Source organism: Typopeltis vanoorti, chromosome 17 (genome assembly GCF_054136105.1).
Source record: "Typopeltis vanoorti isolate ZY-2024b chromosome 17, IOZ_Tvanoo_1.0, whole genome shotgun sequence".
NCBI lineage: Eukaryota > Metazoa > Arthropoda > Arachnida > Uropygi > Thelyphonidae > Typopeltis > Typopeltis vanoorti.
The window spans coordinates 3,806,391-3,830,892 of NC_143565.1; the positions used below are offsets into that span (position 1 = coordinate 3,806,391).

A 24,502-nucleotide genomic window follows, 5' to 3' on the forward strand; every position below is an offset into this window, starting at 1 on the left:
GGATATTGTAAATTTGTGATTCTCTGGTAGGCAATGCCAGATTTCACAAAGATCTCACTTTGTCATGTGGTAAGCAATGTGGAAGAACAGGAGAGTAACACTCGAGAGATTGAAGAGGTGGTTAGGAATGATGAAGTGAGTGGCATGAGTATAGAGAATGAGAGAACAGGTGTGCAAGACAGACAGGGAAACTGGGTAGCTCAGGATGGAACACAGCGTGAGATAGGTAGATACTCCAAGAGGATGTGAATGCATGTGTAGAAAAAAAGTGAAGGGGATGACCTGGAATCAAAGGAAAACATTTGGATCTGATGAAGGTTCGAAGACAAATAAGGCGAAAAAGAAATGGCCCGAGTTAAGCATGGAGAAGTCGTATCAAATAAGTGGTGTCAGTGGAACTAGCTATAGATTCAGGAATAAACTGCTGTGTTCATATACAAATGCTAGAAGTATTAGAAACATGGCAAATGAAATGGTTTCATTAATTGAATCTGTTCATCCAAAAATTATTGGAATAAGTTAGACATGGTTGGATGATCATAACATCCTGACAGGAATAGAGATGGAAGGGTATGATGTGTTTCATGACGATAGAAAGGGTAAAAAGGGAGGAGAAGTGCTATTAATGATAAAAATTATGTCCATACAAAGTAGAGATGCGAGAGGGAAATAGTGCCAGTCGTTTTAAGGTAGCGTGGTATGAGATGGAGGTGAATAGAATGAAATACTTAGTTGGATGTTGTTGTTATAGACTTGGTAATGTGGATGGTAGCAAGTATGAAATGTGTTATCAAATTAGCTAAACAAATAAGAAAAGTGTGATAATTATGGCAATATAAACTGGGATGATGAGATAGCAACTGGAAATAAAGAAAATTAGTTTCTTGAGTTGTTGAGGGACAACTACCTCAGACAGCATGTAACAGTGGGCACACAAGGATTGAGTTGCTTGGATTTGATCATCTCATCAGAGGATGTAATCATACATGAGGTGTAAAATCACTCTCCAGTTGGTGAGAATGACTATGAAGCGATTACCTGGGTGGTTGCCAGCAGTGTGAGGACCTCTGTGAGAAAAGGATATATGTGGAGCCACCCTTGTAGTTCCATATATACCCTTTTCTCACAGAGGTTCTCACACTGCTGCCAACCACCTAGGTAATTACTTCATGACTCTCACCATTTGGAGGGTGATTGGATACCTCACATTTATAATTACATCCTTGGATGAGATGATAAATCCAAGACCCTGAATCCTCATGATTATGAAGTGCCCAGGAGACAGTTTGCAGGTATAGCATGGAATGAGGAGTTAGCTGGAAAAGAGATCAGTGCAGCTTGGGAGATATTCAAGAATTATCTAGTAGAAGCAATGTCTAAATGTATTCCAAGAGTCGGAAGGTTAAATAATGTAGGTGTGAAATGGATGAATGAAGAGATTAAGCATTCGATACAGAGAAAAAGGGTATTATGGAGGCAGCATAAGAGAAGTGGAAATAACCAATTCCATGCAGATTACAAAGAACAGGCAAGGCGGGTGACTTGGTTGGTAAGGGTAGCAAAAGTGAGGTGTGAGCAGCAGTTAGATAATGAAGCCGAAAATAATACCAGGGAGATCTTTCGATATGTAGCCAGCAAAAAAAAAAGAAATGATAATGGAAGGCTGATATTGATTGGAGAAAATGGTATAAGCACAAGTACTGCAGAAAATATAGTGGAGATACTTAATGAGCAGTTCATAAAGATCTTTTACTCTTGTGAATGTGATGTCATGGAGAGATTGAGAGCAGTTCATGATGGGGAGGAGAGACTGACTGTAAGTGAGTAAGAGGTGTATGGGGAGTTGAGCAAACTTGATGTTAATAAGGCTGTGGGACTTAATAATATATCACCACGTATTCTGAAGGATTGTGCCAGGGAGTTGGAATCTGCCTTGACATATTTTTTTAATATGAGTCTTGCACTGGGTCAAGTTCCAAAGAAGTGGAAAGAGGGCAAGATTGTGCCGCTTCATAAGGGAGGTGATAGAACTCAACATCAAATTATAGGCCTATCTGTGTGTCAGGTGTTGTGGTTAAGTTGTTGGAGAAGCTGGTGAGAACTAGGATCCAGAATTGGGTTGACAACTATGGTATTATCTTTAATGGACAGCATGGATTTACTAAAAGGGGGGGGGCATGTTTTAATAATCTACTTACTTATTAAAATAGGGTGACTGCTTCTTTGGACAGAGGAGAGGGATACACTAGTATACTTAGATTTTGCAAAAGCTTTTGATAGATTACCGCATGATAAGTTGATTGTCAAACTAGAGCGGTTGGGTTTGGATATTAGATTAGTGCATTGGATTGGAGACTGGCTATCTGATAGGTATCAGCAAGTTGTGTATGGTGGAGCAATATCTCAGAAGAGAAAAGTCACTAGTTATGTACCTCAGGGGTTGGTTTTAGGTCCATTACTGTTTAACTTGAATGTTAATATTATTGGCGAAGATTTGGATGGAGATATTCAGTTGTTTGCAGATGATGCAAAGTCGGGACGAACTATGAAGCCTTACAAGAAGACTTGATGAAGTTGAATGAATGGGCACGGGAATCGGAGGGATGTGAGTTCAATGTTGCAAAATGTGAGGTTTTAAAATTTGGGAAACAAAGATGGGATGTAGAATTTATGCTTCGTGGGGATATATTGTTGGAGGTGAAGGAAATAAGAGATCTTGGGATGATAGTGGATAAGGATCTGAAATTTAGGGGATACATTGCCAAAATTGTGAAGACAACACAAAGACTTCTGGGAATGATGCGGAGGACACTGACTTGTAAAAATTGGGAGATTCTTGTTCTGTTGTATAAGGTTTTGATTAGGCCGTGCGTGGACTACTGTGCACAGATATGGTGACCTGGTTTTCAAAAGGATGAAGAGATGTTGGAAAGGGTCCATAGGCGACTGACTAAGGTACTTTCTGACCTCTGGAATGTCGAATATGAGGAAATGTTGAGAAGATGCAATTTGCAGAGTCTATTGAATAGGAGGAAAAGAGAGATATGATAGAGACCTACAAGTTAGTAGGGGTTGTTATAGGATCGATGTTGGAGAGGTTCTACTTAAAACAGGAGAGACCAGAGGACATCCCTGGAAGCTATATAAGGAGGGTGTGAGCAGAGGAGAAGCAGGTTTTTTGCATGCAGAGTTGTGAACGATTGGAATGCCTTGCCTGGGGGTGTGGTGTCCACAGAGAATTTGCACATGTGTAAGGGCATGGTATAATGAGCTGTGTGTATGGCAAAGGGACCTCCTAGAGGAGTCTTTGATTCCATGTGGTCTTGGGGGTAATAATAATAATTGTGATTTTTTTTGTCACATAGGCAGAAAATCATGAAGAGTATAATTTAGGTATTGAAGGTGAATTGTGATTGTTGTAGCTGCAATTTGGTTTTCTGTTAAGAGCAGGAGGTCTAGTCTAGATGATGCCTGTAAGTGATAGTGAATATCGCTTATGTTGGAATTTATGCCATGGATGTTTATAAAGTGAATGTGAAAGTGATTTTTTTTTTTTTTTGGTTGGGATTCTGGTATATTTAATTATTAAAAGTTTTGCATTTGGTCTCCTAGCATCAGTTTCTCTGATGCTAAGACCATATCCAGTGGATTGCATAGCTGCTTTCCAACTAACAGGCTGTAGGTTTGAATCCCACTGTGAGTATGGACAGTTGTAATTGTCTTTAGGCAGGAGGTGAATCGCATTGTCTGGTGTGAGACCACTTCCCTGCTTATTAAAGGCAGGTGTGAAGTAGCCTGGAGTTCCAACTTTTGTTACTAGAGCAAGGTTTCTAGATTATGTAAAAAAGAAATGAAAAAAGTACAAAATTTAAAAAAGAAATTTAAAAAAATCCTTAACTCACCCACGTTAAAACAAATTCTATCCTATTAGTGGTCCTAACAGGCACTTAAGCACCCACGACCTTTCCAAGTATTCTTGGACTATACAACCATAACTCAAGGATAAGGTGGTTAGCCCTATGCCTCCCGGTGTGTCCTATGTTGTAGATGCGTGTGTTCAATTGGCTGGCTTGCTTGTTCTGGGGAACGCCAAACCTGAGTTTCTCAGAGGCAGGCGAAAAAACTCCCTGCCTCTGTATGAGACTAGCTAACTCACCTTTAGTCAAAAGAGATCAGATAAAGGTTCCTCACATCACTGACAGGAATCAAACCCAGTTCTTTCTGGCCAAAGGACTTAGTTTATACTGACTGATGGAGGCGCTTAAACAAATTAAAATTGTAAAAAAAAAACAACTTATACTTAGACTGTACACAGTGCTGACATTCTATATAGGTTTACAGCAGTAGTTCCCAGCATGGGGCATACACCCCACAGGGGGACAATTAGAAAATGATGTTGCATTCGTCACCTCATCACCTATATAGTCAAAAAATCATCATTGTTGGCAATAAATTATCGATGTTGCAATCCTGACATTCCGAGAAAAAAAACTGGCCACACTAGTACAGCAGTCAACATATATATTTGGTAGCATAAGTGTGTTAAGGTTAGATCATAACATCTGTCACTTCTGAAAAGTAAACAGTGCCAGTTTAACTTTTTGCAGTTTTTGTTGTAGAAACAATGACACAAATTTGTTTACTTTTTTTATGTATTGTCAGCGTTTTTTATGCCAATAGGTGCCTTTTTATGTAACATTTTTACACGTTTTTAGTTTTCTGGCAACTCAAAAGTTGCGCTACAATCAATTTAAAAAATAAACATTTTGCAACAACTGTATTAGGTTTGTTTGACAGTTGAAAACATAATCTCTCATATTTCATTGTTTCTTTTTCTCTGCTTGTGATGGTAAACTTTTAAAATTTTACTTTTTTATTTATTACATGTGTTATTTATATGTGTTTGTAGTAGTATAAATACATGTTATATGCCATTAATTTCCTTGTATAATCCACACATGCATACAGCATACTTTATAAACCTATTTTTTTCCTTAGAATTGCTAACGCCATACATAAAATGAGTATTGCAAGCAAGAAAAAGTTTCTCAGTATTCAGATGAGTATTTGAAGTTCAGTTTCATGCCTGCTGCTCAGAATGAATGCTCACCATTCTGTCTATTGTGCAAACACTGTTTGACCAACAAATCAATGAAAAAAGGTCATCTCAAAGCATATTTGAAGGCAAAACATAACGCTTATGTGAACTATGATTTGAACCAATTTAAGTCTCTAAAGGAGAAGTTTGAGAAAAGACAACAATGGTTTCATTGTTCTCTGTACAAACTGCTACTGAAAATCATACTCTTGAAGATAGTTATGAAATTTCTCTGCTCATAGCTAAATCAGGAAAAAATCATATTATAGGGGAGGATTTAATTAAGCCAACAAGATCAACTTTTATCGAAACACTGGTGAAAGATGTCAAAGGAATGCCACTGATCAATAACGCTGCTGTTACCAAAAGAATAGATGAGATGGCCAAAGATTTGGAAACACAACTTGTTGAAAAGTTGAAATGAAGGAAATTCTCAATACAGATGGATGAATCAACTATAAGAGACAATGAGGCTGTATTGATGGCCTATGTAAGATATATTGACAATAGTGAATTTACTGAAGAGATGTTGTTCTGTGAAGTATTGAAAACCACCACTACTGCCATTGATATATACAATAAACTCAAAAATTATTTAGATGAAGCTCAAATATCACTGAAAAATATTACATCTTGTGCTACTGATGGTGCTCCTGTTATGATCGGCGAGTAACGTGGCTGTTTAAAATTAATGAACGATGACAGTCCTGAAATGTTGCTTGTGCTATTCAAAGAGATAATTTAATTTTCAATAAACTTTCAGCTGTTCTAAATGAGATATTAAATTCAGTTATAAAATGTATCAACACTATATAAAGGTAATGCCAAATATGAGCATCTCTTCAAACAATTTTGTGAGGATAAAACTGCTGACTATGTAAGACTATTGCTTCACACCCAGGTGAGATGGCTGTCACAGGGAAACTGCTTGAGAGGATTCATGGAACTATTTGATATTCTTAGTCAGTTGTTGAATGACAAACCTGAAATGAAACTCCTACAAACAGTTGATGGTCAAGCATTTCTGAGTTATTTGAACAAATATTCTTTGAAAAGCTGAACATGTTAATAAATAACTGCAAGGAGCAAAGAAACCCCTGTTGATGCAAGGGCTAAAATATTTGGCTTCATTGCATTTCTGCAATTATGTCAAAAGAATGTTTCAGGCAAAACATTTGACCAATTTTATCGGCTAAATAAGTGTGAGGTAACTGATGCCGCTGTACTTGTTATTGCAGATCACCTGAGCAAAATGGCCTGTGATTTAAATGACAGATTTTCTGATTTAAAAGAAATTGATTTTCCATCTTGGATAACTCAGCCAACTGACTTAACTGTTGTGGCTATCAAGAAGAACTCTCAGAAATGCAGAATGATGAGTCTATTAGAACTTGACTCAACATAAAAGGAACAAATGGCATGGCTTTGTAACAAGACAGAAACGAAATATCCCAATTCACTGTTGCCCTTCTCATCGTCATATTTAGTTGAATGTGGCTTTAGTGCTGTAAATGACTTGTTACTGAAAAATTGAAATCGTTTGGCTATCACAAATCGTGGGGATTTGAGATTGAAATTGCCTAAATTAGTACCTCAAATAAAAACTCTTTGCAGCAGACATCAAGCTCAAGGATCACATTAACTTGGATTTTATTTTCCCGAGTTGGGTTTGATTTATGTTTTATAATATACAAAGTGTAATATAGAATTCATTGAAGAAAGTCAAATTAAAAACAGTTTTGCCTATGTTCCTTTTTTATTCAAAGTAGCTATTTATATTATACTTTTTCAGAACTTGGTTGACTATTATGCTAGAGGGGATATCAAAATCTTTGAGGCATGTCATGATCCAAAAAATGGTTGGGAACTAGTGGTGTAGAGCCTTTCATGGGTGTGGGAGTTACATAAAAAAACAGCTGAACTCAAACTAATCAGTTAGCTAATAAGTTTTTCATTTCTCTGAAAATACATTGAATGGTAGCATAGTGTGTTATAGATCCAATTTTTTTTTGCATTTATGATTATCATTAGAAACAAGTAAACAAAAATCACATTCCTGAAATTCAGAGACTTTGTTTCTGACATTTGAGCATGGTTGTATAGTTTTGGAATGCCAGGAATACATGATATCACATATTTCAAACTCTAAGTAATCACCAAGTCTAGGTTAAAAGCATAAGTATGCTTTAATTGATTATTTTATTACTGTAAATAGAGTAGTCATATCTTACTTGTTATTATTTCAGAGTGGTCTGTTTATGTACTCAATTTGAAGCTGTATTCTTACATGGAATGCGAAAAAATAATAAAGGCATATTAGGATTTAGGTAAGTTCATATAAATTTTCTTTCATGTATTAAAGTCTTTCAGTACTTTGTAATACTTTCTGAAGTGGTATATTAATTCCAGGGAATTAAAGTTGATAGCTACTTCTAAGTTTAGTTTTAATCACTCTAAAGAGAAATATTACATTTATTTTAGTCTTACTTGTTTTTTGGAAACGTGGAGGAATAGAGTCTATTCACTTGGGAGGTGGGTATTTACTAATTTGTCTAATTTTGCTGTCTAACAGTTGTTAGCACAGAATGTGTTATTTGGAATGAAGTGAAGTATGAAGTAGCTGCCATTGAAAAGCTTATGTATTATATGTCATTATTTCTTTTTTTAATCTCTAATCCAAAATTCTTATTATTGAACACATTTGTTTGGTTTCAAAATAATTTCAAAAATTATATTAATTTAGAAATTATTTTTTCAAAAATTATCATAATATTTGAAAAACTAATTTCACATAGAATTATCTTTTACATAAGTATGAAGATTGAATGACTATTTTGTGTGTGTGGTTAAAAGAAAAAATAATTTGTGGCTGTGATGGATATTGGGTTGACTAAGAATTTTTAGATTGAGAACAAGTGGTTAAGGATATTTGTTGATTGTCTTTTGGTGAGAGATGACTTTCATCACCTGGCATGAGACCACTATCCCATGATAGTATGTAAAACATCCATAAAAATGCAAAAAAATTATAAAATAATAAAAAATTTAAAAAAAAATTCCTTTGTCCACTCACAGTAATAATGTACTATAGGCTTATAACCTTTTGTGAGTGGAAGTTATATTTACAAAAAGCATTCTGACCAAAATAAAATTAAAAGTCATAAAGTATTTCATGAAGGTAGGAACAGTAAATGAGGATGTGAAGAAAAAGAATTATTGCTTATAGTGGGAGATAAATTTTTTCCACTCAAAATGGATAAACCGAAAAGGAAGTAATGTGCTTCTTTGAAAGTATATGATGTGAAGTTTTGCTAGTAGGATGAGATACTTAATCTTATGCTCAGATTTTATTGGTTAATCATAACAGTGCACATTCAGGAATGTATAAAAAAATATTTACCTGCAGTTTAGTTGTGGTATTAAGGATGACATTAAGGGCAGAATATAATCGAAAAATGGATATTATTCTTTGAGATTGTGTTGCCTACATCCAACTAGAGCACGATCCCATAAAAATGCAAGTTAAAAAATAAAATAACTTATTTAAAAAAGTATCCTCCTGGCTGCTGGACATTACAAAAAAACTCAAACCTTTCGGTTCCAATCCTCACCCCAGATATACGCTTTACATAAAATACACAAACCTAATTCCTCCCCCTAAGACCTATAGTAGATTCCAACTGATACACCATGCTGCAAACTGTCAAAGCAGCTGGCTAACTCTTACTTCCCTCACTGGACTTACCATATCCTATGTAAAATAATTTACCCATTGTAAAACCTTGATTGAAAATCTAACTTCCCCGCAATGTTGGTAAGCTTCGACATCACCTTACTGTTTACCAATATTCCCTTAAATCAATGGTTCTTAATTTTTTAGTAGTTGAGGCCCCCTAAGCATACTAAAATATTTTCACAGCTCTCTAGTTTGTGGTAACATAATAATAATTAAACTTTATTTATTTTTTAATAGTGGTTTTTACTTACTGATTATAATGAAAAAAAAAAAAAAAAAAAAAACCCAGAAAACAGAAATCAACCAAAATGTATTTTAGACCTCTTTGAGACCTCTGTTGTTGAACACTCACTACTAATGTGTCTATTCTTGCTTTAATTTTGTTACTCAATGCTGTTCGCATGCAGAAGTCTATTTGGAGTAGATTTCATTGTTTCATTTTAATATTTATCATTGTGAAAAATCCCTTTTCACACAAATATGTAGAAACAAAAGGCAACAAATTTTGGATGGCAATGGTAAACAGGTTCGGAATTACCTCCGGATATGTATCCAAAATTGGACCATACTTTTCTTTTTGAAAACAGAGATCAGACTTAAATCCTTTGTCAATTCCAGTAGTATGTCCGTTGGTGATAAATTTGTATTTTTTCAGTTATTATATGGATCTTGAATCCACAATTTTTCTACAATCAAGTTCATTATTTGGCAAATATTTATCAAACTTTTCAATTAAATCTCTGGAGATGATATATAATTAAAGAATTTACGTGTAGTTTATCAGATTTAAAATTGTAGTCTGAAATCATTTGCAAATAGTTTGGAAACGTTTCAAAAACATCTGAATCTACTCTTTGAATCCATCTGTGCAGTTTTATTTTCATTGCTTCTATTTCACCTAACATAGTAAAAATGTTAGACTGGTTTCCTTATAAAGATAAATTTAGCGGATTTAGAATAGAGAAAATATCTGCCAAATATGAAAGTTTTGCAATCCAATTTTTGTCATCGAAATAAATAGCCGGCTGGATTTTTCATCATTTAAAAATATTTCGATTTCCATTTTTAATTCTAATAAACGAGTAAGAATTTTCCCTCTCGACAGCATCTAGTTTCTGTATGAAGTAGAAGCAATGTATGATCGGCACCAACTTTTTCACAAAGAGCAGAAAACAGTCTTGAATTAAGAGCATTTGCTTTTATGAAATTTATAACTTTTACAGCAACCATCATTACTTTGTGTAATTCCAGACTTATTTCTTTAGAAGCTAGTTGTTCTCTGTGTATGAAACAATGAGTAAACATTATATTACAATTTGCAATTTGTTTTATTCAAGAGACAACACTGATATGATGACCTGTCATAGCGGCTGCACCATCTGTACAGATTCCGACACAGTTTTGCCACTGTAAGTCATTGGATGTGAAAAATGAATTTATTTTGTTAATTATACTTTCACTTGTTATATCAGTTTCTAATTCTAAACAAAACATTTCTTCAAATATATCTACCTTTATTGTGGTCAATGTATTGCACATATCTCAAACAGCTACTCTTGTTAGAAATGTCAGTTGATTCATCTGTTTTTAGTGAAAACCATGGAGAATTTTTAATATTTTGAATTAGCTGCTCTTGGAGATCGTTTGCAATCAATGTGGTTCTATGACAAATATCTTTCAACATAAGTATTTCTTTGATTTTATTAGCCTCTGATATTCCAAATAGTTCCTCACAAATATTAATCATGCATGGCTTCAGTAAAATTTTGCCTATCGTAAACGGTTTCTTTGATTTTGCAATATGCGAGGCTGTTATAAACAAAGCTTTAACTAATGATTTATTTCTAACAGTTATTGCATTCATGAAGGACTTCTGATTTTTCAGTTCATCCTTTTTTCTTATAAAAAACTCTCCTGGTTTATCTTTATATTGCTGATGCTTCATTTCTAAATGCTTCCTTAATTTATATGGTTTCAGACATTAATTTGAGAGGACTACACCTCAAACAACACATTGTGGTTTTTGAATTTCACCCATTTCTACACTAATAAATCTGAATTTTATATAACTTGTTTCATACTTCCTTTGTTTACTTTTATTTTTTTTACATTTATTGACTTGCATTATTTTCTGTTTCACATGTATTTATATCATCTATGGAATTATCACTATCACTACTTTCATATGTTCTTTTTGAGCTACCAGGTGTGTTTATATTTATGAAATCAAATAATGTTCTTTGTTTGCTCATTTTATAAGGGAATACATTTTAAGAAATAACAAATCAGTATTACAGCACTGAAAGTTTTAAAAAGTAATTGCACTCAAGTAGCACTTAACAACATTAAGTTCTATGCATTTGTACTAGTATTGTTTAAAACTTCAGAGAGAATCACTTCTATCACACGTTTACACATCCATGTCACAACTGACAGTGTTGCCAGCAGCAAAAAGTCGACTTGCCACCACAAAAGAAACTACTACATTAAACTGCATAATTCAGATTACTAATACTTTTGTATTGACACCTTAACATTCTTAAAAAACTTTTTTCCTTCTGATGTCTTAGATTTCTTTTCCTTTGCCATCAATTCTGGTTATTTTTTTTTGGAAGAGCAAAATTTACAAACAGAGGAGGGAACCACTATGGTTTCCGTCTCCCCTCACCCCTTTTGCCAATTTTTACACGGAAAAATTTGAAAAACTAGCTATAGACTAAGCCTCTCTCAAACCTTGTATCTGGCTAAGATATGTAGATAATGTGTTCTCAATTTGACCTTATGGCCCAGACACATTAGACTCCTTCCTCAGTCATCTCAACAGCCTACATCCAAGAATCCAGTTTACGATGGAAAAGGAAAATAACAATAGTTTACCCTTCCTAGACACCTTAGTAACATGCCTTGCTAATAGTAATCTTCCCTTGACTGTATATAGAAAACCTAATTCACACAGGCAGATAAATCACAAACTCTCCCACCACTACCCCTCTCAACAATATGGCATTATTAAAACTCTAATCAATAGAGCACACAATCTTGGTTCTAGTAGAACCTCCCTTTCAACTGAACTCAATCACATACACAACATCTTCCTTTCCAATGGCTACAGTGATTACAGAATCAAAAAAATAATCATTTCCTCCTTCATTCCCCAGCCATCTCTTCACAAGGATTTCAGAAAAGCCATCACCATCAGCTGCATCCATGGCACATCAGAACAAATAACCAGGTCCTTAAAAGTACAATGTACAACCTCTACACAGCTTTTAAGTCTCCCACCGTAAACTTGCTACCTTATCCATTCTACCAGAGCTCAGCTCCCTCCTCCTTCAGTGCCTGAGAGAGGAGGGAGCTGACCTCTGGTATATAAGGTGTCCTGTTCCTGCAGGCTGGCTTGTTTTGGACAGACAGGTAGATCAGCAACCATCCGTTTAGAAGAACATAAATCATACATCTGCAATCACGACTATGGTTAATCTGGTCTTGCAGACCATGTTTTAGATACCATCCACAGGATCTCCTGGAGAAAACACCATCCTCCACCATAGTAAATTCAAAAAAGAATGACTGGTTTTAGAATCTGGGGTAGAACTCTGCCTAAATCAACTTAATTTAAATAAATACGGTTGCATAAAACTTCCCAAAGTTTGGGAAACATTAATTATTAGAATCCCACTTTACATCCTAGGCCACCTAAAAATGCCCATAGAGGGTGCACCACCTAGATAGAACTTTAGTCATGTGTTTCACTTAGTATTGTGTTGTATTTGATTGTGTTACAAGAGTTGTTTGTACTCCCTGAAGATGTCTCAGCGACTGAGACGAAATATTGGAAGCATTAAAATTAGTTTTTAATCCTTTCCTAGTGCTGTACATATTCCATTAAACTTGCAATATGATGTCGTCCCAGCACTTAATCCTCAACACACGGACTCAGCTATCTAGTTTAGTGCTGTGTGCTTGTCACCATTGTAATTTGTACTCTGAAGATGCTAGGTAAAAATACTGTATTAGTAAAGTTCAATAAGCTATATTTTTTCTATTGGTGTTGTTTATACCATGAAATGAAGGCGAGGTTATAGTCAAACGTGTTATAAGGCAGAGGTCGGCAATGCAGTGAATTTTTAGTGCGCCCTCAGAGAAATTATTCTAACTGCTTTGGAGCTCGCAGCGGTAATTTTGCAGCATAGATCGCAGTATATCTGAGAGATACATTCATTACTAGTATGTGCTAAAATGCAAGGAAACATAAAGAAAAAACACTGCAAATATAATACATGATGGTACAAATTAAGTGAATATTGAATCCAGTATTATTTCATAGCTGAATATAGAAACTACAAGAGTTTCCTGCTGAATATATAGAAACTAAATGGTTCGGCAGATGCAAGCATAAGTAGTGCCTTATGGGCAACTCATAGTAAAGGTGGAGCAAGCTTCCAGACCTCTTTCCTTAGTATTTTCCATAAATGTAAAGCACATCTTACAGAGGTCAGCAACCTTTTTAATATGAAGAGTGCAATATAAAATTTGAAAATTACGGAGGGCTCATGACACAGGCATTTTTTCTCTCATTTCAGGCTTAGAAATTCTATGATTAGTTGTTTTTAAGAAAAATGAGATTTCAGATTTTAACATTATTTTATTTACCTCGCTTTTACAACATATTTTTGATACAAAATTAATAACAGAAAAAACTCATGTACAAAGATTATTTAATAGTATAATTTTCGCCTGTGTGTCACAGACATCTTCAGTACATATTAAGCTCAAATTAAACAATAACTGACAATTCCAAAAAAGCGCAACCTAAGTAGCTGGTGTAAGATAATTAAAAAGGTCAGTAAATTTCCTAAAAATCAATACAATAAAAAGTTAGGAAAGATTAGCTGATTTGTAAAGTACTATCTCCCATAAAGGGGATAGACGTAAGCCATTGGATCTGTTTAAGTTAGGAGAATGAAGTAGAGTTTCACATCTTTCTTTATAAAGGCATTCCATAAGGAACTGACTTTTGTGAAGAACTCTTGTCTTTCTCCAGTGAACTCTATGTCTAATGAAGATGGCATGTTCTGCAAGTCCAGACTTTTCAGGTTAAAGTATTCAATATAAGATTGGCATTCTTCTAGCCGAATAGAGGCAGATCTTCCCGTTTGTCCAAAATAAGATAATCCACAAGAGCACGGAATCTGGTAGACACCTGGATGATTAAGATGTGGAAGCTTGTCCTTAGGAGAAGTGAGAAAGGTGGAGATTTTTCTAAATGGTCGAAAGGCAACAAAAATATTCAGTGGTTTTAAAACTTTTGCTATATGTTCACTGATGCCTTGTACATAAGGGATAGGAATGCACGTTATTTCTTCAGTGTTTGAAGAGGAAGACATATTAAAACTACTCAAAGTTCTTTTAATGAAGCAATTCTCATAACCATTAGATAGAAAGGAAGAAGTTATATATTGTAGTTCTTTCTGTAAAAGATCGTCTGAAGGACAAAAGGAGTGGGCCCGATGAGCCATTGTTTTAATAGTTCCTGCCTTTTGACTGGGATGGTGATGAGATTCCGCATGGATATAATGGCCTGTATGAGTCTTCTTTCTATAAACTGAGAAATGTAAGTTACCATCTGGATGGCGAAGAATTAAAAGATCTAAAAAGGCTAACTGCTTATTTGATTCTACTTCTAGGGTAAATTTGATCCTAGGATGAAGTGTGTTTAACTTGGTGAGAAATTGTTGAAGTTCATCCGAAGAGCCATTCCATACAGCAAAAATGTCATCGACATATCTGAACCAATGAGTAGGTCTGGGAGAAATGTTGTCAAAGATACGTTGTTAAAAATGTTCCATAAAGAAATTGGAGATAGCAGGAGAAAGAGGATTGCCCATTGCTGTTCCTTCAATTTGTTGATGCAACTTATTTTTAAAGGAAAAATAACCAGAATGTATTACAAAATCAAATACGTTTACAATGTCTGAAGGAAATTCTTGTTGTAGTAATAATTCAATGCTTTCAGAAAGAGGCACATTTGTAAATAAAGAAACATCTAAACTGATCATTATATCAGAAACATCCAAATGAAGATCTGAAATTTTATTTTTGAAATCCAAAGTATTTTTTATATAAGTATCAGTTTTTCTAGTTGAAGAGGAGAGTAAATTGGATAAAAATTTTGAGATTTTGTAAGTGGTGCAACCTATACAATCTACGACTGGTCTTAAAGGAATGCCTGGTTTATGAACTTTTGGAAGACCATACAATCTAGGTGGATGACTGAAGAAGGTTTTAAGTTTTTTCTTTTGATCTTCATTCCATGTAGATACATTATCTATAAGAGAATTAAGTCTTTTCAAATGACTCCGGGAAGGATCTGATGTAAGAGGCCTATAAGTTGAACAGTCGCGAAGTAAAAGAGACATTTTTCTCTCATATTCCTTCCTATCTTGAATCACTACAGCCTTCCCCTTATCAGCTTTCATAATAATTAAATTGTTATTCTTCAGTGATTTCAATGCTTTAAACTCAGAGTAAGAAATCATGTTGGAGGCTTAATGGATTTTTTTACAACACTCAAAAAGAATTAAAATAGAATTTAATACTTCCTATATTTCGTCCTAGTCACTAAAAATCCATTAATGTAACATATACACAAATAACAAACACTACTGAGCCCAACCACGTGGGTGACACTAAAGTCCTATCTAGGTAGAGCGCCCTCGCAGTAGTAGGTGGCCTGGAATGTAAGGTGGGAACTCTGGTGATGAGTGTTTCCCAAATCTTCGGAAGTTTAATGCAACCGTATTTATTGAGATTTGGTTGGTTTTTGAGAGCTGCTGCTGCTTCTAAGAAAAGTCTCTCTTTCTTGAATTTGCTGTGGTGGAGCATGGTGGTTTTCTTCCATGATACCCTGTGGGTGGTGTCCAAAACATGGTCAGCCAAGCCTGAATGGCCATAGTTGTGTTTGAAGATGTAAGACTTGTGTTCCTCTAGACGGATGGATGCTGATCTGCCTGTCTGTCCAAAGTATGCCAGCTTACAGGAACTGGGTACTTTGTAAACTCCAGGCAGAGAGAGAGGCAGGAGCTGATCTTTCGTAGAATGGATAAGGGTAGCAAGTTTGCGGTGGGGCTTATATGCTGTGTGTAGGTTGTACTGTTTTAGTATCTTGGCTATTTTTTCGGATGTGCCACAGATGTAGGGTATGGTGATGGCATTTTTAAAATCTTGTTGACGAGAAGGACGGGGAATGGGGGAGGAGTTGATTATTTTTTTGATACTGTGATCACTGTAGCCATTGGAGAGGAAAGTGCTGTGTATGTGGTTAAGCTCAGTAGTGAGGGCGGTTCCACTGGAACAAAGATTGTGGGCTCTCTTGGTAAGAGTTTTAATAATGCCATATTGTTGAGAGGGGTGGTGGTGGGAGAGTTTGTGAATGTATCTGCCTGTGTGTGTGTGGGTTTTCTGTATACGGTGAAGGTAAGTGTATCATTAGGCAGGCGTGTGACTAAGGTGTCTAGGAAGGGTAAACAATTGTTCTTTTCCTTTTCCATAGTGAACTGGATTCTTGGATGTAGACTATTGAGATGACTGAGGAAGGAGTCTAACGTGTCTGGGCCATGAGGCCAAATAGAGAACACATCATCTACATATCTTAGCCATATAGAAGGTTTGAGTGGGTCTGAGTCTATGGCTCGTTTTTCGAAATCTTCCATATAGAAATTGGCAAGGGGGGGTGAGAGGGGGGGGGAATCCATGGCAGTTCCCTCTATCTGCTTGTAGATTTTGTTGGTATTTTCTGGGTATTTCTCATGGGTATTTCCAAGAGAAATACCCAGAGTTAATGGCAAAGGAAAAGAGATCTGAGATGTCAGAGGGAAAAACGTTTTCTAAGAGAGATAAGGTGTCAATTAAGGGAATATTGGTAAACAAAGAGGAGATATCAAAGCTTACCAATATGTCTATCTTATTCAAGGTTAAATTTTCTGTGAGAGCTTTAAAGTGGGTCGAGTTTTTTATGTAGGAAGGGGACCTTCCGGTGAGGGGGATCAGAGAGTTGGCCAGCTGTTTAGATAGTCTATAGCAAGGTGCATTGGTGGCATCTACTATAGGAAGTATTAAATTCTATTTTAATTCTTTTTGAGTGTTGTAAAAAATCCATTAAGCTTCCAACATGATGTCCTCACAGCACTTAAGCCTCTACACATGTATTCAGAGTAAGAAAGATTAGGACGAGGAGGCTTGGCATCAAAAAGAATTTTTGCATATTCAAAACGTAATCTGTTGGCTGTTTTTTGGGATAAGGATCGACTATCCCTGTCTATGTTATGAAAAAACCATAAGTGGCACCTTATTCGGCATAACGGCGAAATCATGTCCTTTTGATAAAACAAAACGTTCACAGTCTGTTAGTGGACGTCCGGAAACATTTATAACTACTTTATCTATATCAATAGTATTATTACTGGATCTAGGTAGGCTGACCAGTGATTCAAATTTGCATTTTAGCTTGTCACGAGAATCATTAAAGACCTAAAAAAAATTCCATTAAAGTTTTGATAGTGAGAAGTTCTTGTTGTAAGCTTGAGCAGAGGAGCACACATTATGTGCTCTGTTAATTAAAGACTTATAATGTAGAGCTGTGGAGAATAATAATAATGCACAGCTTAATAATGCAGAACTGTGGAGAAGAGCATCAGTAATGCTCTTCTCTGCAGAATATGTCTAAAGAGAGGCTTGGATTACATAGATGCTTGGAGGCCATTTGAGTACAGAAAGGAACTGTCTGCAAGAGATGGCTTGCATTTGAATGAGGAAAGACGTAGGCATTCGGAGAGAATGTTGTTTTTTGAGCAAATCAGTGTGTCAATGTAGGGAAACACTAGAATTGTTCGGGTGTATTGTAGTAGAGATGGCCTTTGGTAGGAATAGTCACTTGGGAGAAAGGGGAATACATCGCCTGATGCTGAATCCAGTGGCATCTGGATAGGATAATAATCAGTATAGAAACAGTGACAAAGCCTTGATTCTTTATATTAATGCCAGGAGTATCTGGAATAAAGGAGAAGAATTGGTGGTGTTGCTAGCATCATCATATCCAAAGATTATTGGGATCTCTGAGACATGGTTGACAGAAGATGATATACTGACAGGAAAGAAGTAGCAGGATGTAGCATTTTTCGAAGAGATAGTAAGGACAAATGCAGTGGTGGCATACTGCTAATGATAAGTGATGACTTATGTCCTCTCAGAGCAGAAGATTTGGAGGGCAATGGTACTAATGGTTTTGAAAGCATATGGTGAAGTAGAGGTAGTAGGATAGGATATTTCATAGGGTGTTGCTATAAGCCAGAAAGCATACAAGGTGAAGAGCAGGAGAAGTTTGGACAGTTGAGCTTGGCAAGTGCAAAAAGAATGATTATTATAAGAGATTTTAACTACAGCTGTTTAAATTGGGAAGAAGAAACTGCATGTAGTAGTAAGGGAATTGAATCTCTTGAATTCTTGAGGGACAGATATCTTAGACAACATGTAGTAGGAGGAACACAATGTTCAAGAATTCTAGATTTGGGATCTGATTATAACCAAGATAGCATCTCTGCACCCAGTTGGAGAGAGTGACCATGTGGTTTTGATTTGGAAAATGAATAGACAGAGTATCAAAGAGAAAGGAAGGTATGTGGAATTATAAGGCAGGTGGTTATTAGTCATAGATATCAACTTGGGGTAGGTTCAATGGATGGAGGAATTGGAAGGAATAAGATATCATCAGTGCTTGGAACTTTGAAGGGATATTTATTAGCAGCAATGGCAAGTTGTATACTGTGAGTTAAGAAGAGAACACAATTTGGTATAAATTGGATGACATACAATATGAAGTGGGAATCGCAGGCAAAAAGATGCTATGGAAGAGATGTAAGGAGAAGGGTGGAGAGCAGATGCATGAAGAATATGACTCAGGCTAAGAGAGTGACTAGTATGGTATGGAAGGCAAAACTGGAACATGGGAAGAGATTGTCCCTGAGATCCAAAGAAAATCCTAAGGAATTCTTTCATTATGTGGCCAGTAGGAAAAGAAATGATTTTTGAACAACTCCACATAGTGGAGGTGTTCAAGAAACATTTTTTTTTTGGACATTTCTTCCTGGAGAAGTAGGTTTTAATATTAGAGGGACAAGATAGTATAAGTTTGAGGTTAAGAAGAAGAAAGAAGAGAGTATGTTTTAAATACCAAGTACTCTGGATGTCAATAAAGCAATGGGATTGGATGGGTGTTCACCATGAGTTTTGAGAGAATGTGCTAAAGAACTAACAGCTCCATTGAACTGGCTTTTTAATGAAAGTCTGGCCATGGGTAAGATGTCCGTGGAGTGGAAGGAAGGTAAGACAGTGCCATTGCAGACTGGAAGAAGTGTCAAACTATAGACCAATTTGTATTTCATCAGTAGTTAAGATTTTGGAGAAGGTTGTTGGAAGTTTTTCCCCATGGTTATACTATAAAATAAAGATACCAAGAAATTATATATTTGGCTTAATCCTTAATACAAAGTTTGCACCTGAAGTATTTTCAGGACTGGAGCAACTCATGTATAGAAGCTGATGACTTCACATCACTTGCCTTAGTATCCCAAAATGCAAGCACATATTCTTACAAACATATATATACTGCTATGCATTATGGGAAGGGTTGAAATGGTCGAGACTCAGACTGGTTTTGACTTTTACTGAGGTCTAATCAGTGGGAGCCAGATCTAGAGGTGATACTAAGGTTGAAGTAATGCAGAAGTCATATTTTCATATATGAATAGCCAAGGGTTGCATTATGGGATTAAACCTTGTATATAATTTCTTGATGTCTTTAGTTTATAGATTTTGAAGAAATTAAGATAATGTTATTCGTGAGTCAGCATGGATTTGTGAAGAGGTGCTCTTGTTCTTTTGTTTTAGTAATACGAGGTGCATCTAAAAAGTTTGGTGAGTGGTATCAGAAAACAAACAAAACAGAAGATACAAAAACATTACCTTTATTGGCCTTCAAAACAATCACCATCGTTCACAAAACACTTTTCGCGATGTTCATAAAGCTTCTGGAAACTGTCAGCAAAGGCCTCTTTAGGAACTGATCGCAGAACTGCTGTCACACGTTTGTGGATTGCCGCCACGTCTGCAAAACATGCACCTTTCATGACACTCTTTAGGCAGGGAAAAAGAAAGAAGTCCGCAGGTGCCAGATCAGGGGAGTACGGTGGATGATCGAGAACAGGTATGCCATGCTGAGCCAAGAATTGGTGCTCACAGATCGCATAGTGTGCAGGCTCATTATCGTGCAGCAACATCCACCCACTGTCCCGTCCTGTGCATCTCTGGCCGACACGGCGGATGCGTCATAGCAAGCGTTTCAAAACTTCCTCATAGAATACGACGTTCACAGTTTGACCTGCAGGAATGAATTACTTATGGATGGTGCCATCGTTGTCAAAGAAGGCAATCAACATCTTCTTGACCTTGGACTTTTGCAGGCAACTCTTTTTGGGTCGTGGGGAAGACGGTGAACGCAATTCCATCGATCGCCGCTTAGATTCCAGATCGAACTGGTAGCACCAGGTCTCATCTCCTGTGATGATGATTCGCAGAAAAGATAGATCTTGGTTACACATGGTAATGAAATCTCCAGAGGTTTCCATCCGTTTTGCTTTCTGCTCATCTGTCAGCTTGTGCGGCACAAACCGGGAACAGATCTTCCGCTTACCCAAATCTTTGCGGACGATAGTGCACACCGTGTCCTTGCTAATGCCCAATTCCTCTGCCAGCAACTGTAGAGTCAGTCGCCGATCTCATGCCAGCATTTGTCACACTCGCTCAATCATGGCTGGGGTTCTGCTTGTCGACAGCCGACCCGAATGTGGCTCATCCTCAGTCATCTCGTTCCCATCGTGAAAGCATTTGAACCAGTCGTAAACATATTTTCTGCTCATGGCTTCCATCCCGTACACTTGCACCAACATTTCATGCGTCTCCGCCACTGTTTTCCCCAATTTGTAGCAGAACGTGATGTTCACTCATTGCTCCACTGCACTGTGACCCAACCTCTCACACTGACTACATTGAACTGCCTGCAGCAGGTTTACACTGATGGTCACATGTACTCCTCGCTAGGTGGCACTTCTCGACATGTCTCTGGATAGTCGTGCATGTGCGCACACCTGGCCCATGTTGCCGTTGAGATATCGGACCATTCACCGAACTTTACAGACCTCCCTCGCATGATTGCCTTTTATAATAAAGTGACAAGAGGTGTTGTTTAGGTAAAGGCATATTCTGCCATCTTTTTGGATTTTACAAAGGCATTTCATAGGATACCACATGATAAGCTGATATTTAAGTTGCAGTACATGTGTTTAGATGTCAGGTTAGTGACATCTAAACAATTTGGGATTATCTATCTAATAGGTATCAGCGTTGTGTATGAGGGGGCAGTATCAAGGAAGCAGAAAGTTACGTGGGGTCCCACAGGGCTCAGTACTGGGACCTGTATTGTTTAACCTTTATATTAGTGACACTGCCGATGACTTGCAGGGGAATATTCAGTTGTTTGCAGATGATGTGAATCTGGAAAGGGTTATTAGTAATAGTGTAGATTTCATAGCCCTTCAAGAGGATTTGAATAAACTGGACAGATGGGCAAATGAATGGGGGTTGCATTTTAATTCATCTATATGTAAAGTCTTGAAGTTTGGGATACATCGATTTGAGGCAGCATACTCTTTTGGAGGAACTGTATCGGAGAAAGTGGGGGAGGAGGCAGGAGATCTTGGGGTAATGATTGATAGAAACCTGAAATTCAGGGAACATATTGCAAAGGTGGTGATTGTAACCCAGAGGATTGCTCCAATACTGAGAATGATGCTGACCTGCAGAGATGAGAGTAGGCATTCCATTGTATAAAGTCCACTTCAGACCACACCTGGACTGTTGTGCCTCATATTTGGTCTCCACAATTTGAAGGAGATAAATTAACCATGGAAAGAGTGAAAAGTGGATAACAAAGATAATATGAAGCCTGTACAATGTTAGTTATGAGGATAGGCTGAGGTAATGTGGATTACAGAGTTTGGTAGATAGGAGGAGAGGTAATATACTTAACTTTTAAACTGTTGAAAGGTAGTTACAGGGTTGGCATTGGGAAGTTCTTTCATTTAGTGGAGGCAGCACTAGGGGCCATCCCTGGAATTTACAAAAGGAAGTTGTAAACTTCCAAACAATCACCCTCCATGCAAATAAACCAAGGAATGGTTTCTTTGCATACAGGGTGGTTGAACTATGGAATACAGTGTTTGATAGATTGGTGAGAACACTAACGGTGGATGGGTTCAAGGCATGGTATGATAGACTTTGCTTTCTAGGATGGGCTTCCCATTGTAATTCCATGGAGGCCTAAATCATAATAATTATAATAATAATAAATATTGTTATGAATAGGATAAGATATTAGAACTAAGTTTGAATCCAGACTTTAGTAGATCTACACATTACCAATAGTGTGGGCTCAGATCTAGTAAAGTGATTTACATGTTTTTGGATATGTGAACATTGTTTTCTATAACAAATCTAATGACTTCATGGAAGACTGGAAATAACAAATATTTAATAGTGTTACAATTCTGCAAACTATTAAGGAAATAGTAACACAGAAGAATATTATATTAAATAAAGTATTATGGAATAGTAACACAAAATAATAATATTATTTGCTTCTTCATAGGATAAAGTCTTCTAAGAAGTATAAACTTCTATGAGGATAAGAAAAATAAATAAATGCACAGTAGTTGGCCAAGTGGTCAGAATATCTGCTCTCCAAGCAGTAGGCTATGGGTTTGAATCCTACTGTGGGTGTGGATGTTTGCAATAGTCCTTAGGTGGGAGATGAATTTCTTTGAATGGTGGGAGACCACCATGCTGCTTATTGGTGGCCTAATGTAGCTTGAAAAAGTTCCAGGTTTGGTCTCTATAGCAGGGTGTTTAGACTAGGTAAAAAAAATAAATAAAAATACAAAATACAAATAAATTATATATATATATACAGGGTGTTCGGGATAAATTTGACAGTTTCGTAAGGAAAAAGAAAATCTTCTTTGTATCTATTAAATTTAATGAATTGACAAAAAAACATTACAGGCAGAGTTAATTACAATACTATCAACAAGATTTACTCAAAATAACCACCATTAGCATCGGTCACAGCTTCAATTCTGCTTCGGAACCTCGAACAAGCTGATGCTACAGTCTCCCTGGGAAGGGCCGCAAAAACTGTTTTAATTTTATCCATTAACTGGGCTTTTGTATTACTGGAAGTGCGATTGGTGTCTTTTTCAACTGCGCCCCATACAAAATAATCCATGGGGTTAAGGTCTGGGGAGTTTGGAGGCCAAACATTTGGACTGGTGAAGTCGTAGAAATTTTCAGACAACCATTTTTGACTTTTCCCAGAGGTGTGGCAAGGGGCCGAATCCTGCTGCCATACATACGGCCTACCATTGGCTACCCTTGTTATCCAGGGCTTGACTACAGTTAGCAACTCCACGAACAAAGCCCGAATTCCAATGCCAGGGTTCTTCAACACCTGTTCCTGCAGATTTGCGAGGAATTCTGCTGTACGAACGCAATCAGATCGTCTGCTAGGGATCTTTCTTCTTGCTATATCCTCGTAGTCACCATTGCAAGTCTCTAGTTCATGCCTGATTGTTTTTACTGTATTCAGGGAGCATTGGGCAGCAGTCGTAATATCCTTATTTTGATGGCGGGCACGAATCATCATGATACAAGTTATTCTCTTCCATGATTCAGGTGGGTTCCAGCTATCCATCCTTTCTGACATCTTGTATATGAATGAAGAAGGGTCCAAACTTTTAAATGAAGAGAAGTGTGTGTTAATACATGTAACTTACGGAAAAATATAATTAATTATAAATATGTCAAATTTATCCCGAACACCCTGTATATATGTAAATAAGTTTTTTTAACTTGGGTAATGTATGTTAGGGTTACCAAGTAATTTTATAAACTTGGTTATTTTACTCCTAATCCCAAGTAAGCAAAAAGTTACGTTTGCGCCTGAACGTAGTTCAAGTTTAAAGGTGGGGCAACACCAGGGCAACTCATTGTAAAGGTGGGTAAAGATCTGATCACTATTCTTAGTATTTTCCATAATGTGAAGCACATCTCACTAAGAGATGTATACTGCAATACATCTCTTAGTGAGATGTGCAGGAATTGGTCATTCCTAGAAGTTATGTAAAAGTGTGGTGAAGAAGGGTGTGAGGAGTAGATTTTTTTTGCATGGAGGATTGTCAGTGAATGGAATGCATTGCCAGAATGTGTTGTTAATGCAAGGAGTGTTAGGGATTTTAGGATTGTATATGATAAATATGTTGTCAGTTTGAATGAACCTCCCATGATGAGTATGTTGACTCCATGGAAGGTGTAATAATAATAATAAACTGTAGTGACACCTGCACTATTATTTCCAGGCCTCTATGGCGTCATTCACTGATGGAAACAACAAATTTCCTATATTTAAGAACATGCAAATGAATAATTCTGGTTCAAACCTCCTATTAATTATTATGTAAAAAAATTATACAGCCATATCAGCTTGCAATTCAGTGTCTATA

At 36.6% G+C, this 24,502-nt stretch overlaps 1 protein-coding gene across 4 annotated transcripts in view; it reads left to right on the forward strand.

The window, feature by feature from the left end:
* The window catches only part of LOC150097105 (sorting nexin-29-like), a 780,446-nt gene that overhangs the window by 84,741 nt on the left and 671,203 nt on the right, over positions 1–24,502 (forward strand). For 2 of the 4 annotated variants that reach the window (XM_090406852.1, XM_090406853.1), the window contains exons 4-5: positions 7,345–7,425; positions 10,172–10,243. In XM_090406852.1, the coding sequence (XP_090262978.1) occupies positions 7,345–7,425; positions 10,172–10,243 (153 nt within the window). Of the gene's footprint in view, positions 1–7,344; positions 7,426–10,171; positions 10,244–24,502 lie in introns of those variants that run through there. The other 2 variants (XM_090406855.1, XM_090406854.1) reach the window with 2 other exon arrangements.